This window comes from Arxiozyma heterogenica (genome assembly GCF_036370985.1).
Source record: "Arxiozyma heterogenica strain weizmannii chromosome Unknown scaffold_9, whole genome shotgun sequence".
NCBI classification, from domain to species: domain Eukaryota; kingdom Fungi; phylum Ascomycota; class Saccharomycetes; order Saccharomycetales; family Saccharomycetaceae; genus Arxiozyma; species Arxiozyma heterogenica.
In genome coordinates this window covers 123,834-139,527 of record NW_027042662.1, presented here as the reverse complement: position 1 = coordinate 139,527, position 15,694 = coordinate 123,834, and the positions used below count along the sequence as shown (strand labels likewise).

The 15,694-nt window shown below is 31.1% G+C and overlaps 5 protein-coding genes across 5 annotated transcripts; 1 reads left to right on the top strand and 4 right to left on the bottom strand.

Moving 5' to 3' along the window:
• Positions 1-75: 75 nt before the first annotated feature.
• NUP120 (Nup120p) lies at positions 76-3,315 on the bottom strand (the record flags this gene model as incomplete). Its single annotated transcript, XM_064861552.1, has 1 exon — positions 76-3,315. The coding sequence occupies one exon, from the start codon at positions 3,313-3,315 to the stop codon at positions 76-78; it is 3,240 nt and encodes a 1,079-aa protein (XP_064716507.1).
• A 1,784-nt stretch (positions 3,316-5,099) lies between these two features.
• Positions 5,100-6,854, bottom strand: FAR8 (Far8p; the record flags this gene model as incomplete). Its single annotated transcript, XM_064861551.1, has 1 exon — positions 5,100-6,854. One exon carries the CDS (start codon positions 6,852-6,854, stop codon positions 5,100-5,102), a length of 1,755 nt encoding a protein of 584 aa, XP_064716506.1.
• Positions 6,855-8,147: 1,293 nt separating this feature from the next.
• DEF1 (DNA damage-responsive RNA polymerase-degradation factor DEF1) lies at positions 8,148-10,349 on the bottom strand (the record flags this gene model as incomplete). The annotated part of the gene is made up of 1 exon (XM_064861550.1): positions 8,148-10,349. The coding sequence occupies one exon, from the start codon at positions 10,347-10,349 to the stop codon at positions 8,148-8,150; it is 2,202 nt and encodes a 733-aa protein (XP_064716505.1).
• A 1,515-nt stretch (positions 10,350-11,864) lies between these two features.
• PWA37_005090 (Frag1/DRAM/Sfk1 family protein) lies at positions 11,865-12,782 on the top strand (the record flags this gene model as incomplete). The annotated part of the gene is made up of 1 exon (XM_064861549.1): positions 11,865-12,782. The coding sequence occupies one exon, from the start codon at positions 11,865-11,867 to the stop codon at positions 12,780-12,782; it is 918 nt and encodes a 305-aa protein (XP_064716504.1).
• A 337-nt stretch (positions 12,783-13,119) lies between these two features.
• Positions 13,120-15,630, bottom strand: PWA37_005089 (uncharacterized protein; the record flags this gene model as incomplete). The annotated part of the gene is made up of 1 exon (XM_064861548.1): positions 13,120-15,630. The coding sequence occupies one exon, from the start codon at positions 15,628-15,630 to the stop codon at positions 13,120-13,122; it is 2,511 nt and encodes an 836-aa protein (XP_064716503.1).
• Between the last annotated feature and the right edge of the window lie 64 nt (positions 15,631-15,694).

Sequence of the window (15,694 nt, the reverse complement as noted above, 5' to 3'; positions counted from 1 at the left end):
TATGTATGTATATAAATAAAATCAAGCGTATACTTATTTATTTATATACATGATTAATTTGAAAGACGAGAATTTTCATAATCTTTTGAAATCATTTCTTAAATCTTGTAATGATATAATATTACTACCATTTACCAACCATTGATCGTATACGGTGTCGAATGTCTCCAATATATTCATGACAATTAAGTAACATTGTTTTTGGATTTCCACATCTTGATGAATACCATGCTTGATATAATATTGGTAAATGATCTCAGCGGCCTCCCTTTCAGATCTGTTTAATAGTCTGAAACTGTAAACTCTTTTATAATCTTTCCAATCCTTGGTAATTTCCAGATTATTTAATAATATAGAATCTATAATATGATAGTCTTCATGAGATAAAAACTTTTTACCCTCTTTATCTTGATTGTATGTTTTACATAATGTTAACAGTTTTGAAAAGAAAACTGTATTATGGTTTCCATGACCTAACATTTTTTGGAAATACTTTGTTCTTTCAGGAACTGGAAGGCAGAAATGACTTAGACGTAAAACATCAATAGCTTCTTCATACAGAGAGAAATAAAGTAGGAGATCTAACAATTGTTGATGTTGGATTGTGGCAATATCAAAATCTTTAATATCTTGCACTTCATTATGCATTGCAATATCTATTGATTTTTGTATAGCTCTTAATGCTAATTTATTGTCATTTGCATATGTTTCAAATAAACAAGACAAATAGTAATTAAATCTTGCTAACTTATTATCTTTACTAATATAACATTTAAGTATATTAGACCATAAAGTTTCACCATATGTGTCATCAATAATATTATTTAAAAAATAAGGAAGAGATTCACGAGGTGTATCAACATAATCATCATGTAATTGGAAGAAATCAAAAGATTGGTTATAATCCCCGCAAATAAATAATAACATTGCTTGCAAAAATTCATGTGTCTTATTATCATGGATATAAAATAATGATCTTAAATTAGAAAATGCTTTTAGATTTTGTGTGGTTTGGTCTAATGGTGATACAACAACATAATATTCAAAGAATCTCCACAAGTAATCATTAGATTCAATAGGTAAAGAGTAAATTTGTTGAACTGCATGTTGAATATAATTATTCCATTGCGAATATGAATCAAGCTTTATTCCATGTCCTAATTCAGTGGTCTTTTTCAAAACATCTTTCATTAATAAATAATTATTTTGTTGATAAAGTTTTAGGAATAGGGATTGCTTATAAAATATTTCCAATAATGTGTTTAATTGTTTATCAAATATGGAATAATTTGAATCTAGTAAGACAAACACTAATAGTACCATTAATACAAACTTATTAGCAATACTTATACTTTGATATAGACTCTCAATAGATACAATATCACTGAATATATTGGATGTTAACAATTCAATGAAATTTTTGTTTTGTTTTGTATCTAAAATATGGTTATCAACAAAATCATTTATCACATTAACTACGTCAAGGCTATTTAATTCATTAAAAAGAATCTGCAATTGATTAACATCAAATCTTGATTGTAATGTTTCCTTAAATATAATTGAGAATTTTTCAGGTAATGATAACTCTTTAGATATTTTTCCAGTGATAACATCCATAAACTTTCTTGTGCAATCTAATAAAGTTTCATCAGATATGGATGTAATGAAAACATATAAACTTTTCAAAAATTTGATCAGTTCAGAATCAGTTTTCTCAATCTTGTTTGTAATGTTATAAAAATAATTTTCTATAGTATTGTTAACCTTAAAGACAGAATGATTATATTTGTTTAAAGTGTTGACAATAATGATTTCATTTTTGTAAAGAGATAGGGATGATACATCATTTGCTTGTTTTTTAAGATCTTTTAATATTGTCTCCAAGTTGCCTAAATATTCCAAATTTTGTTTCATGTCAGTTTCTGAATATGTATTATTTTGTTTTATAACAATATTGTTTTCATTTAGGATTGATTGAGCACGTTCAAATATATCCTTTGGGTAACGAGTTTTTAATTTGAATAACATTTTATCGAAATCATCACTTGAGATAACGTTATTTTCAGATATTAGATCTAAATTAGAATCTATATCATTAATTGACTTGCTAGATGATTCAATCCATTGGTAACCTGTCAAAGTTTCATCAGTAATGTTCAACAATTGAAGTTTACTGTTATCACCACTTTTCCAAAGGATAACCAAATTGATAAAGCTGTTAGATAGATTTAAATCCAAAGGTCTTGTTAATTTCATATCTGCTAAAAACCAAATAGAAGATGATGATAAATTACAAGCTATAATCGATTGGGTACTCACTTGTAAACAATCTGAATTATCTATAAATAGGGTATAAATTTGAAATTTGCCATTTTCATAAGGTAAATAGATGCATAAGAAATTATGGTAAATTGTCAAATATTTACCAATAATATCATATGTCTTATTTATTGATCCAGAGTCGGTTGGTAATAAAATAATATTCTGAACTAGATTAAAAGTCTTTAAATCCCAAATTCTTAGGTATGCGAATTCGGTTAATGTAATTAAAAATCTATTTTGAAAGGTTGTACAACTGATAACTTTGCCATGAGTTTTATTTTTTTTGAATATACCTAGCAAATTTTGAAGATACGAGCCATCATTAAATAAAATAGGTTCAAAACTTTTATCATTAAGACTCTTTAATCCTAATAAACCACCATCTTCTAAAAAGACCATTGAAAATTCAGAGTTGATAGTGTATAAAAAATGTGGGAGTCTAACAGTGAAATCATATGGAACATGTGCAGTGAACCAATTTTTATCAAGCTTAACTTCGTTTGTTTTAGTTAATTTGGTAAAGATACTTAATGGTAAGTTGATAGAAATGAAGACATTATCATCTAAGATCATATTTATTACTAATATTTCTTCATTTTCATGCAATAATAAAGATAGAGTATGATGTTTATTTAATAGTTTAGTGTAAAAATGGATATGAACTAACTTTAAATAGTTAGTGCTGGTTAATTGATAAAGAGCCACTGAATTATACTTTGAAGAAACATAGTAAGAAAGAATGTCATGTGTAGGAGTATATATACTTCCAGAATATGAACTGTCATTTATTGATATATTATTCTTAAAAGATGCAACTCCTTCTTCTTCTTCTTCTTCTTCTTTTTCTACTATCTTTTCTTCATTATTATCATCATTAGTATTCCCTTGGATTACGTTGCTTATAGGATCAGGTATATAAAGATTAATAGTCTCTCGTTTGGTTTCTGCAAATTGTAATAAATTCGCATCAATTTTAGATAACAGAGTAACCATGCTCACTTTGGTAAATATGTGAATAGATTTGTTTCTTTTGTTCTTTGGTTATCCGGATGTATTGTGTACGGTAAATCAATATGTACAGAAGAATAAAGTACGTATATATTTCTATGTTAATTAAATTTCTCGACGGAAATACTTAATTTATGTCGTTCCTATTGATTAATTTAAAGTTAAGAAAACAAAAAAAAAATTTTAAAGATTGTTTTGGGATGTTTGACAAAAAAAAATAAAAATAAAGTCACGTGGCTGGTGATGTCTGTAAATTCTGAGAGAGCAAAGGCGGCTAAGTAAAGTAAAATTCTAAAGTTTATACAGAAGAATTATCGATGGTGGGTATGGAAAGAATGACAAATCCATATTTTAGTATATTTGTTTCTTGAGATATTTGGATTGGAATTCTTTGCATAAACAGTAGATTAGTGTTTTAAAGGCATATAGTTCATGTGCATCTAGTTTAGTCATATTGCAATTAATTTAGTTGTTTAAATCCAAAACAACGTTTTTAGGATCTCTCATCTGTTTTACCTGGTAAAAAAGGAAATTTTTGAGTAAACTATGGGGATTAAAATGCTTTTTCATTTTCACCTCATATTATCTATTGGTCTTTGATTTTTCTTTCACTACTTTTCAAATTCTGATAATGTTTCCGATAATTGGAGAGGTTAAAAAAGTTTTTACTAATTATATCTTACCTTATAAAGATAATACAAAATGTATGGATGTTGAGAATGAGCGCCTTTATTCATTGGATATATAGTAAACATTCTCAATATTATATTAAACAGATTTAGTATACAAAATTATAATAAAGTTCTTCACTTTCTTTCTCTATATACAACATAGAAATAATTATATACAAAGATTGTAAATAAGATAAAAATAATGTATGATGAAATCCTTGGCTTTATATATGTTAACATTCAGCCATTTTCCTCTACGAACAGTAAGATATTTAATAAACAAACTCAACAACCTTTGGTGACCTCTCAACAATTATTACTCAACAATTTATCGTTTAGTGTCTACTAAAATCTTATTGTTCTATCTATTTTATTATAGAACATTTTATTTCAACAATGGAATGTTTATCAGGTTATTTTTTTGTTGTTGTTTATCATCTTGTTCGATCTCTTTTTTTTTTTCTTTGTACCATCTAGTGATCTCCGGGCTCTGAACTAATTATAAAAAAAATGAATAACAGTTTTTCTTTTTTTTTATATACAATTGCATAAGATGGCACTGTGCATACACTAAGTTCCAACAATTTTATTGTTTTGATATTATTTTTTATACATACATACATAAATATTTGTACAATTACCTTTTATTTCTTTTAAAAATTTCTCCAAGAAATATCCTTGAAAATCTACACATTATATAATAGCCAAGTATGGATATTAACATCATTTTATTATTAAGCAAAGAAGATTGAGTTTAACGAACAACACAAACACCTACTTTTTTTTGTAATTTCCTTACAATTCTTCCTATTTTTAAGAAAATAAATAACCTCAAAGTTATAATTTTAAGTCAAAAAAGAGTTCTAACGTTTTGCTACTCAAAAAAAAATTCAATAAAACTAATGTTTTCAATAAATAACATACTTCATGTATATATTTATCTCTAACTGATAATAAAAGCCTTTTGACAGTCTAGATTAACATTAATTAAATCTTTGTAATTCCAATTTTTTTATATGTTATCTTATAATAGGTACAATAATGTTCATTATACATAAATATAAATATATAATTATATCTGTGGATATTCAGTTATAATCATATGTTTGCTGTTTCCAATTTTAGTACGTTATCACCTAAGGAAACAAATATATATTTGTTATTCAAATAGGTGGTATCAATAGAAATTAAGTGCAAAATTTTATCTTCTATCCCAAGATTTCCCTTATTCGATATGGTTGTGGTCAAATGAGGGTATTCAAACACCACTTTATCAAAATTGTTTAACTTTCTTAATTCTACCATTCCATCATCATATGCAACCCCAATGACATCATCAGCATATCTAAAATATATTGATGTAGGTGTCTTCACTAGTGTTTTCTGTTGAACTATTCTCTTTTGTTCAAATGAATAAAAGATTAAGTGTCTTTTCATCTGAATGAGCAACTTGGAACTTTCTTTATTTATATATAATTTGACATCCTTAGTGATTCTCTTCTTGGATACTTCTTTATTAATATTAACAGTTTGTAATATTTCTCCATTGAAATTATAAATAAGTAGCTTTAATGGATTATTTGTAATGACAATAAACGATTTTTCTGTAATACCCAAGACAGAAGCCATACAATTCGAGACATGAATATAATATTTATTTTTAACAGATATACTTGAGTCAGACCCATTTTCTTTCTCTTGGTCACCCCAATCCCATTCTACAATGTTTACTCCAGTACATGTGGTCAATATTAGCCAGTTATTCTTCAAATTTGTTGATATAATATCTTTAAAATTTAATGCAACGTCATCATATAAGGGGAATTTGTCAATCAACTTGCTCAGCTGTACATCCCACACAGTTACCCCATCATTTAACACAAACATTATCATCTTTTCATTGATCCAAAATACACCTTTTACATCCATACCACTTAACAGTGTATCAAAGGATACTTCCATATCTAAACATGAGGAATCCTCTTCAATCTTATAATACTTTAGTTTATTATTTAACGTTGCTAAAATATGATTTTTATTGACTCTTAATATTTGAGCCAAGGGTTGCTGATACCCCATCTGTAATGTACTTGTTTCTTTATCATCTTGTATCGGCAATGAAATCTGCATTTCATCATCCTTACTTTCCATTTGTTCATCCAAATCATATACAGGTGCAACTTCAGTAGTGTCGGAAGTTAGATCATCCACCTCAGGTATATTAGTTTCGTCTCCAACATCTGTTTGAACGTAATGATAGGAATTATCCTTAGAAATAACTGGAGAACCATTCTTCTTAAACAGAGATTCAACATACGCGCCATTTACGTCTGATGCCTCTTTACTATCGATATTTCGATTATCCTTTTGAATTATATTATTATCTGATAATTCACTCTCCGAATCAGAATTAACATTTAGTATGTTTTGTGTTCTAGTATTTAAATTCAAATCTTCCATCTGATGTAAAGGTAGATTTCTATTAGTTATTGTATTTAAATCAGAAGTAACATTGGGTCCATTCAATAAATAAATAATTTCTTTCACATTTTCTTGAACACGTAACCGAGATTTCACCAAGGAATCAATCTCCTTTGAATTTTGTTTTAAATACAATTTCCCATCATCTTCCAATTGGTTATCTGTTACTGTATGAGACTGAAGCTGCGATCTTAAAACTGATAATTTATGACGTAACTCTCTATTTTCACTCTCTAATTGGTTTATATATGATTTCATCTCTAATCTTTCTAAATCCCATGTTATTCTATCCCTTTCATTTTTTGTGAATTCTGATTGTAAATAATGCATCACACCCGGCAAGGTGTAGTGTGGCTGATTATATTGATTCATGACCAAATTTCTTTTCTCTTTCCTTGCCAAACAATTGAATCAAATCAACAAAAAAAAAAAAACAAAAAACCTAACTAAAATAATTATCTCCTTTAATCAAACTTTCTGTAAATTTTGTATTATTATTTACAACCATTTACTACCGCTTCTATGATTATCACTATCCTTCCGTTTCTTACAGAATGGGGTGCCTTTCCTCTTTTTTCTTTTTTTTTTTTTGTCCTATCTTTCTATCTTATTTTTACAAACATATTTTTGAAATTTTCAAGTATTAGAAAATGGTACCATTTTCCCTTCACCAAAAAAATATATATATATAAATAATATATAAAATAAAAAATAAAAACCAAACGGTTCCCGCAAAAAAAAACCGTATGAAGTCTTAACAGTTGTGCTTTTCTTACACATGAAAAACAAATCTGTTTGACACAACTTTTGCCCTTTTAGATTTTTTTTTTTTGGAAGGGAAGAAGTATGAAGATAATATAAATAACATCGATGATGAACCAGTCTCGACTGTAATATCTACAGATTTGAATAGTGTTCCACAGAGTGCTTATCTTGATGCACTTCTAGTATACTACTTTTATATTATTTCTATATATAGTTTTAATGTGATATTTTTTACTCTTTCTGGCAAGATAAAACGGAGTTTAAAATGAAGAATCTTTCTTTTTTCGAACAGAGTATGCGAAAAAAGAAAGAAAGAAAGAAAAACAAAAGATGTAGAGAGCAAAATATCACACTTTTGGGGATTGATCAATATATAATATAGAACGACTGAGTGTAAAAACTTCATATAGGTCTGCTACATATACACATATTATTATTATTAGATAGTCTACCTTTCTAGTGTAACTCTGAAGCTGCAAACTGATGGTAAACTTAAGAAACTTAGAAATATATTGCATTTGAACTAGGTATGAGGGTAGGTAGATGATAATAACACATTGATGACAGATAACGCCTTTGAAACTCTAAATCGATTACCATTGTAATAAAAGCTACATCGGCCCATTGATCTTAGTAATCATTATACAAGTCTTAATATAACCATTTAATAGACATGCATATATATATATATGCATGTGAAATATTTTATTTTTTATTTTTAAATATAATTATATATTTACTATGTACTTGCACGTTAAAAAAAGATGGATGAAACGTAACTGAATATGTTAATTAAAACCAAAAATTATGAAGAGATAAATCATGAAATATACAAAAAAAAATTATAATTTTATCTATTATTTTTTCTTCATTATTTTATGAAAATTAAATGCAGGACAATCAGTAATAACCTCTTGAGGTTTGGGATGCATAATCATAACTGGAGTATCCACCGTATGGGTGTTGACCTTGTTGACCTTGTTGACCTTGTTGACCTTGTTGTGCTTGCATTTGTTGTAATTGGTAGTATTGTTGGTATTGCAATTGCTGTGGAGTCAAATTAGCTTGTTGCATTTGTGCGGCTTTTTGACTTTGATTTTGTTCAGTAGAACCATGTTCTTCACCGTATTCTTGGCTATTACTACCATCTGGCTGACCTGCAGCTGGTGCAGAAACTGGTTGTCTTGATTGATCAGCATCCATTTGGCCTTGTTGGGTTTGATAATAGTTGTTGTAAGCACCAGAGACCTTTGGAATACCAGCACCAGCTGAAGTAGAAGCAGCGGTGCCGTATGGGTATTGAGCACCTGCAGCGTTCATACCATATTGTGGTTGACCATATGGGAAAGACTGTTGATAGAAGTGTCCATAGTATGGCATAGAGAAGTTACCTCCATAAGGTTGTTGTTGTTGTTGCTGCTGCTGTTGTCTGTTCATTTGTACTTGACCAGAAGCTGGAGAAGATCTGTTGTTACCAGTGGAAACATCTGCATTGGTCATGCCTGGAGTAGAATTAGATTGAGTACCAAGAGCAGCAGTGTCATAGATACCTTGGAAGTTACCATATTGAGCAGCTAAGGCAGCTTGACCACCCATAACACCCTGTGGTTGATACTGTTGATACTGTTGATATTGCTGATATTGATTATATTGTGGGTATTGTTGTTGACCATAAGCAGTGGCATAAGACTGGGAATCATACATACCTGGGTAAGTGTAACCAGGGAATTGATTTTGATACATGTAATATTGTTGTTGTTGGGCTTGTTGTTGAGCAACAGCAGCAGCAGCAGCAGCGGCTTGTTGTTGAGCAGCGACGGCAGCAGCAGCTTGTTGAGTAGTAGGAGTACCTTCTATAGATTTAGCAACATCACTCGTGGTGGTGGTAGAAGTTGTGGCAGAAGCAGTGACAGGTTGGGCTGGTACAGGGGTTTGAACTGGAGCGGTTTCTTGTTGAACAGCTGGAATTTCAGTATCTTTTTTAACTTCTGCAGTGGCTGCTGGAGCAGCTGGTTTTCCCTCCCTAACTTTGTCAATTGGCTTTTCTTCTTCTTCTTCCTCTTCAGGAGAGTTTTCTTCACTGGACGATTCTTCCTCAGAGCTTTCTTCTTCGGATGAGGATTCTTCTTCAGCAAAAGATTCTTCTTCAGATGAGGATTCTTCTTCCTCATTTGAAGACTCTTGTTCATATGCAGGAGTTTTGTTACCTTCTTTCTCTTCTTCATGTTCTTCTTCTTTTGTTTCTACTTCTGTTTCTTTCTTGGAATGAACCTGTTCAGATTCAGCTTTAGCAGAGGATTTATCTTCATTTTCAACAGCTTCAATCTCTTTCTTCAACTCATTGACATTTTCTAGAGGCTCTTGCTTCTTGGCTGGCACCTTTTGTTTTGGAGTAGCTACTGCAGCCCATGTCATTTTCTTTGGTGCAGAAGTTACAGTAGAGGCAGATGCTGTATTACCAGTAGCAGTAGTAGCTTTATTTTCGGATAATAAGGATGGAGTTGGTACAGAGGCTGACCCCGATGTTTCTGCACGAGGGGTAGTCTCCTTTTCTACTTTAACTTGGGAAGCAGCCGCTTTTTTCATATCAGAGGAAATAACATCAGCCCATGAATTAGTGTGGGAAACTGCCTTAGTCTGAACATGAACCGGTTTCAAAGGTGGTTGCTTATTTGGTAAATGTGAGTATCTCTTTGAAGTTCGTTGTGATGTAGATGCAAGATTGTTATTATTGTATTTAGAACGTCTGGTGTTACTATGATTTGTATTTATTCCATCATATTCATCCAAATGCGTTATATTTGAAGAAGTGCTATGACTTGTGCTAATATTATTACTTGTGTTATGAGAATGTTGTGATGTGTATGTATCTGATGTGTTTTCGTATTGCTGTTGTTTTCTTTCCTTTTTAGAAGGTTTTTTAACTTCATCCCATCGAGTTACTGCACCGGAAGTAATTTTGTCAATTATAGTTTCTAGATCATCGTATTCTTGAACCAAATCAATCAAATCTTCAGGTGTCCAGTCCGGAAACAGTTCAGTTAAAGTATCTATTTTATTTTTCACTGCGGGACTTAGTTTATTTTTGGGATAAGACGACATATTATGACAAACGTATATGCTAGTGGTTATTATATATGCTTTGAAACACTACACTTGTAGTAAGTAACTCTGCAATGATAGATTCACAATGAAGGTGAGAGTGAGAAAACAAAAAAAAGAAGTCAAAAGAAACGCTATGAATAAGTTTTATACAAGTATCTCTAACTCTTACGTACCAACAGAAAACAAAAACCGTCACAAAAGATCGCTGTTTGAAAGAGAAAGAAAAAACACTCTAGCTATCTCTTGTATTTGATTAAATGAAATGAAATAAAGATTAAGAAATTGTGTGAGAGAAATGGAAAAGTCGATGTTTATGTTGAGGAGTGAAGTCATAGCGAAAAGGAAAGAAAAAAAAAGAATAAAATAAACAAGACAAAAATGAAAAATAAGGATAAAAATTTTAGGAATCTTGTCATTCTGCGGGTAACTGTGTATCATTATATACGGCGATCATGTGACCTATTTATTTTTTTATTTTTTTCAATTTCTGTTCTGGCGGATTTTCTTTTTGTTGCAAACCCTCGAAGGTCTGGCTGTTTTTGTCCCGCCTTTCCGCCTTTGGCAGTTTCTCCGCTATGAAAGCTACTGATATTTGGGAAAAGAGAAAGGGAAAGAGAACGACAAGGCTGAACAAAACAATAGAAAACGTAATGTCTAGCACTGCCACAGAGCTAAAAAAATAAGAATAAAAATAAAAAACAAACAAACAAACATCGACTAGGAAGTAATATTATGTGTTTTCTTTAATTGCTAGAGCTATTTGAAATTAGGGTTTATGGAGAGCATTTTGGAACCGCCTATTTACGTAAAGCTCAACTAAAGTTCAGACAGAATAAATCCGTATGAAAATAACTTAATAACACCTTAACTAACTTGCCAATACTTGAGTGTAGATATTACATCTCTTTTTTCCTTCTTTTTTTGTTTTTTTTGTCCAACCTAATGCTTTTAGGATTCATTGCTAAAAAAAAAGCTAGATGTACATTGCTTTACAGTAGGATTGTAATAGATTTGTAGAAACTTTTCTTTAGGGTTGCTGGTTATTTTTTCTTTTTTTCACAAGAATTTCTGTGTGAAATTTTTTGGTAATGTAAATTTCCAAACCCTAGAAAAACCTCAAACTGAAATGCTTTTGTTATTATTATTTTTTTTTTTTGACCTCGAGTAAATCGGAAAAAAAAACAACTTATAACCATATTAAAATAACAATGAAAATCAATAATAAAAGAAAAAAAGAAAGAAAAAATAAAAAACGAAACTGCTGGAGATGCAAAGATCCAAGATCTTTTAGTCGAGCCGCAGTATATCTGTATAGAAGGAAAATTTGATACTGCTGTTCCTCAATACTTATCATTACCATTTATAAATAACCAAGTAAGACATTTAATTTTTCAATTTCTATTGCAAGGTAAAATTCATTATACTTTAAAGAGACAAGAGAGGTAGACAAACATAAATCCATAAATAAATATAATAAATAATTTTAGTAAATAATTTTTGTCATTATCATAAATGAGTTTTGCCAGGAAAAGCTCTTCAAAGATGCCTACCAATTGGTGGTTTATTTTGCCCATCGTGGCATTTGTTCCATGGTACGGAATGTTGATTGCTATGTTAATTTGCTGGGCTGCACAGGGGCATCCCATGTATTGGTTCATGCATGGACCAAAGGCATCTCCAGTATATATCTCTGATATTGGTGCTACAAACCTAAGACCTCTTTTCATATCATGTGCGGGATGGCAAGGGCTAGGTTATTTTTTAACTATTATTTGTGAGTATTGGCAACGTGGTGGATTCAAGAACAAGAAAGTTTTAATGGCTCCAGGGTTCACCAGACATGAGACTCGTCTGTTATTTGCATCCGCTATAATTGGTGGACTAGGTGAGATAGCTCTGTTAATGTGTTCTATCTTCTCCACTGCATTATACCACCATGTACATTTAGCTATGGTTGGTGTCTTTGTTGTTCTAATGTTCTTTTCGGTATGTTGTCATTCAACTGCCTATTTTATAATGGGGAAATATTATGCGCTTATTCATCCATTGTCAAAACTAAGTGATTCAGAAATAGATTTATCCAATGTATTAAGTAGACGTGAGTGGAAGGGTTATATTTGGAATAAATATACTCTTAGTGCAACATGTAAAATGGTTTGGCTAACGCTTGCAGTCATTTGGGCTATATGCTTTGGTGCAATCTCCAATGATTCCAGAAGTGCATGTTTTGAATGGCTTCTGGCTTTCTGGTTTGGAATCCTGTTCGTGATTTTAGCTATAGACTTTTATCTAGGATCGAGGTTCCAAACAGAATCTTTATATTTTGGATCTATACCAAAAGAACATTTAATGCAGTTCCCAAATTATAGATACTTAGTAGAGGCAGAGGATTCAGATGATAGTATGACCACCACTGTCGATAAAGCCTAATGTTTGCTTTTTTTTATTGTTTATTTTTTTTTATTTTTTTTGTCTATATCGATACCTTTAGCATTTTTGTACCATAATTGTATTACTACTTTACATCTTCAATGTAAGCAACTCATATTTATAGATTACTGTTCTTTATTCTGTAGATAAAATATATATTATATTTATCCTTTATTAAATACAAAACGTAATTAATATCCACCTTTTTTTTTCAACTTTTTTTTTTTTTTATTGAAAGAATAAAAAAACAAAAGGAACCTTATTTTTTTTTTTTTTTTGAATAATTATAACAATAATATATATATATATATACAACAAAGAATATTTTCTTCGATATTTAAAAAACTTCCTTGAAATAACCAGTTTCATCACTCTGATTTGGAGATCCGACTGCTGTTTCCTCTACATCATCATTATTCGTTATTGAACCTTGTGAAAATCCACTAAACGAAGGCGTATCATCATCATCATCATTATTATTATTGTCAATCTCATCATCATCATTTTCATTGTTATCATGCTTCATTTGTTTCTCTTTATTTGACTTAGCTTCTGAAACCTTATCATCAGCATCATTCAAAATCTTTGATTCTTTCTCATCTATCTTCTCTTCCTTCAATTCTTTGTTGTCCTTATTATCAGTTTCACCTTCCTCCTTATTTTCCTCTCTATCCTCTTCTTTTGTTTCACCCACTTTTAAACCATGCATCTCCATGAATTCATCACTAGTCATACCAAATAAAACTCTGATTTTATTTTCATCTAACTTCTCATCACCACGAGCCTTGGCCACCTTTTGCATGGCATCTAATAGTTTCAATCTTTCTTCTTGCAATACAATATCAATCTTTTGCAATTCATCTTGACGTTCATTTATCAATGCACTGATTTCTAATTGCTTCATTTCATATTCTTTATTAGATAATTCTAATTGTTCTTTTATTCTTTGAGCACGAACCATGACTTCATCTTCTAAAATATGATTAGCTTCTTCCTTCTGTTCCGCCAACTGAGTTAGAAGAACCTTCTCACGATCTCCATGATTTTCTTGTACTTCAATTAAACTTGTATATTCTTTGATCTTACCCTTATGTGAACTTATGAAAGTTTGTAATTTACGCATATTACCCATTATACTATCATATTCTGTGGACAATTTCCTTTGATCGTCATTAGCTGATTCCAACTGTTGATTGTAAGGCGCCAATAATTCTGCTTGTTCCTTTTCAGCTTCTACTATATCATTATCCTTATACTTTTCCCACGAATCTAACTCTTTATCAGCCAGATCTCTTTGTAACTTTAATTTCATTTCACATTCTTCTGTTAAATCCTCCAAGCGTTGAACAGTTTCTTGATAATCCTTTCTCTTCTCATCTACTTGTGCTTGAAGCTCATATTTTAATTTTGTGTAATCATCTTCTAATTGCTTTGCAATCTTATTATACTCAGTAGTGTTATTCTCCTCTGTATCTCGTAAGATCTTTGTATTATTATCTTCTTTTTCCTTTTGTAAAGATTTAAATTTAGCCATCTCATTATTATAATTCTTAGTACGATTAGCAATCTCTACATCAGTATCACGTTGATTTTTAGCTTTACTATCAATTTCACCAAGTATTGGATTCAACAGATTCTGTGAAATCTCATTAATGTTTTCTGGGGATAACCACAGACCACCACCTAAATTGATCCTATTTGCATAATAATCACGTTCTGTGGAACGACTATCAGCACGGCTCTGAGCATATTTCATAGCTGCTTTATTGAATGCATCGTTTTGAAAGATTCTATCTTCTGCGTGTGCTGCTTCAATCAATTGCAATTGTTGATCTACTTTTGCACGGGCCAAGGAAAGTACTTGTGTGGATGTCAAGTTTTTCAAGTAAGTCTCTCTTTCTTGTCTCTTGGCCTCGATATCTTTATCGATAGACTCTGTGAAATTTGTGTCCTTAACTTTCACAGCAGCATGCTTTGCCACTCTAACCCTTTGTAATTGCTTCAATTCACTTTCCTCTTGTTTCTGTTTATTAACTAAACTCTGTTTAGAGTTCTGTGTCTTAAGGATCACTCTTTGCATGACTCTGTTATCAATTTCAAATTGTTTACGGTCTTCGGGACCATTAGATTCGTTTTTGCGTATTCCGTATTGGAAATTCTTTCTTTGTGGGTCCCAACGGTGCTTAATGGCTGCATCAGCCTTTCTTTCAGCGCTATTGAGCAATTTAGATAAATTTGGTCTTGGTGTAGTCAAAGATTGGCATTTTCTCTGTTGTCCTTGAACTTGATTGTGTATATTTGATGTGTTGGATACGGTATTACGTAAAACAGACGCAGATGCAGACGCAGCAGAAGAGATAGAATATGTTCTTTTCACAGTATTTATCTTTGTTGGGATTTCCATATAAGACATGGAGTATGCCTTTGAAGCAGCTGAGGCACCTTCAATATTGGATGAGATACTGGAAGCACGGGAACTAAACGACTGTTGTCTATGAAGGCTTCTCTTCCCAATGCTTCTGGCAGCCTTATGGGCATTTTCGTCTATTTCCCTCAAATACGTGGGCATGTTAACATGTGTTAGATCAGCCAAGGATGCAGCAACGTCGACAGACAGTCTAGGATCAGAGACACCTAATGTGGAATTAGTTGTTGGCGACTGGTAGTATCCATATTTCATTCTGGCTCTAAATAGAGCCTCTTTAGACAAAGGTTCTCCAGCGTTTTGATAGACACTAGGAACTCTACTGTTACGAGAGTCAGCTCGACTATTAACTGAAACAGACCGACTGGTAGTATTGTTATTGTCAACTTTGATTCTTTCAGATAAAGCAGATACCAATGACATAGTTATATTTTTTTTTTCTGTTCCTCTTTTTTTATTTGTTACTCTTGTCTGTTATTTAGTTCTC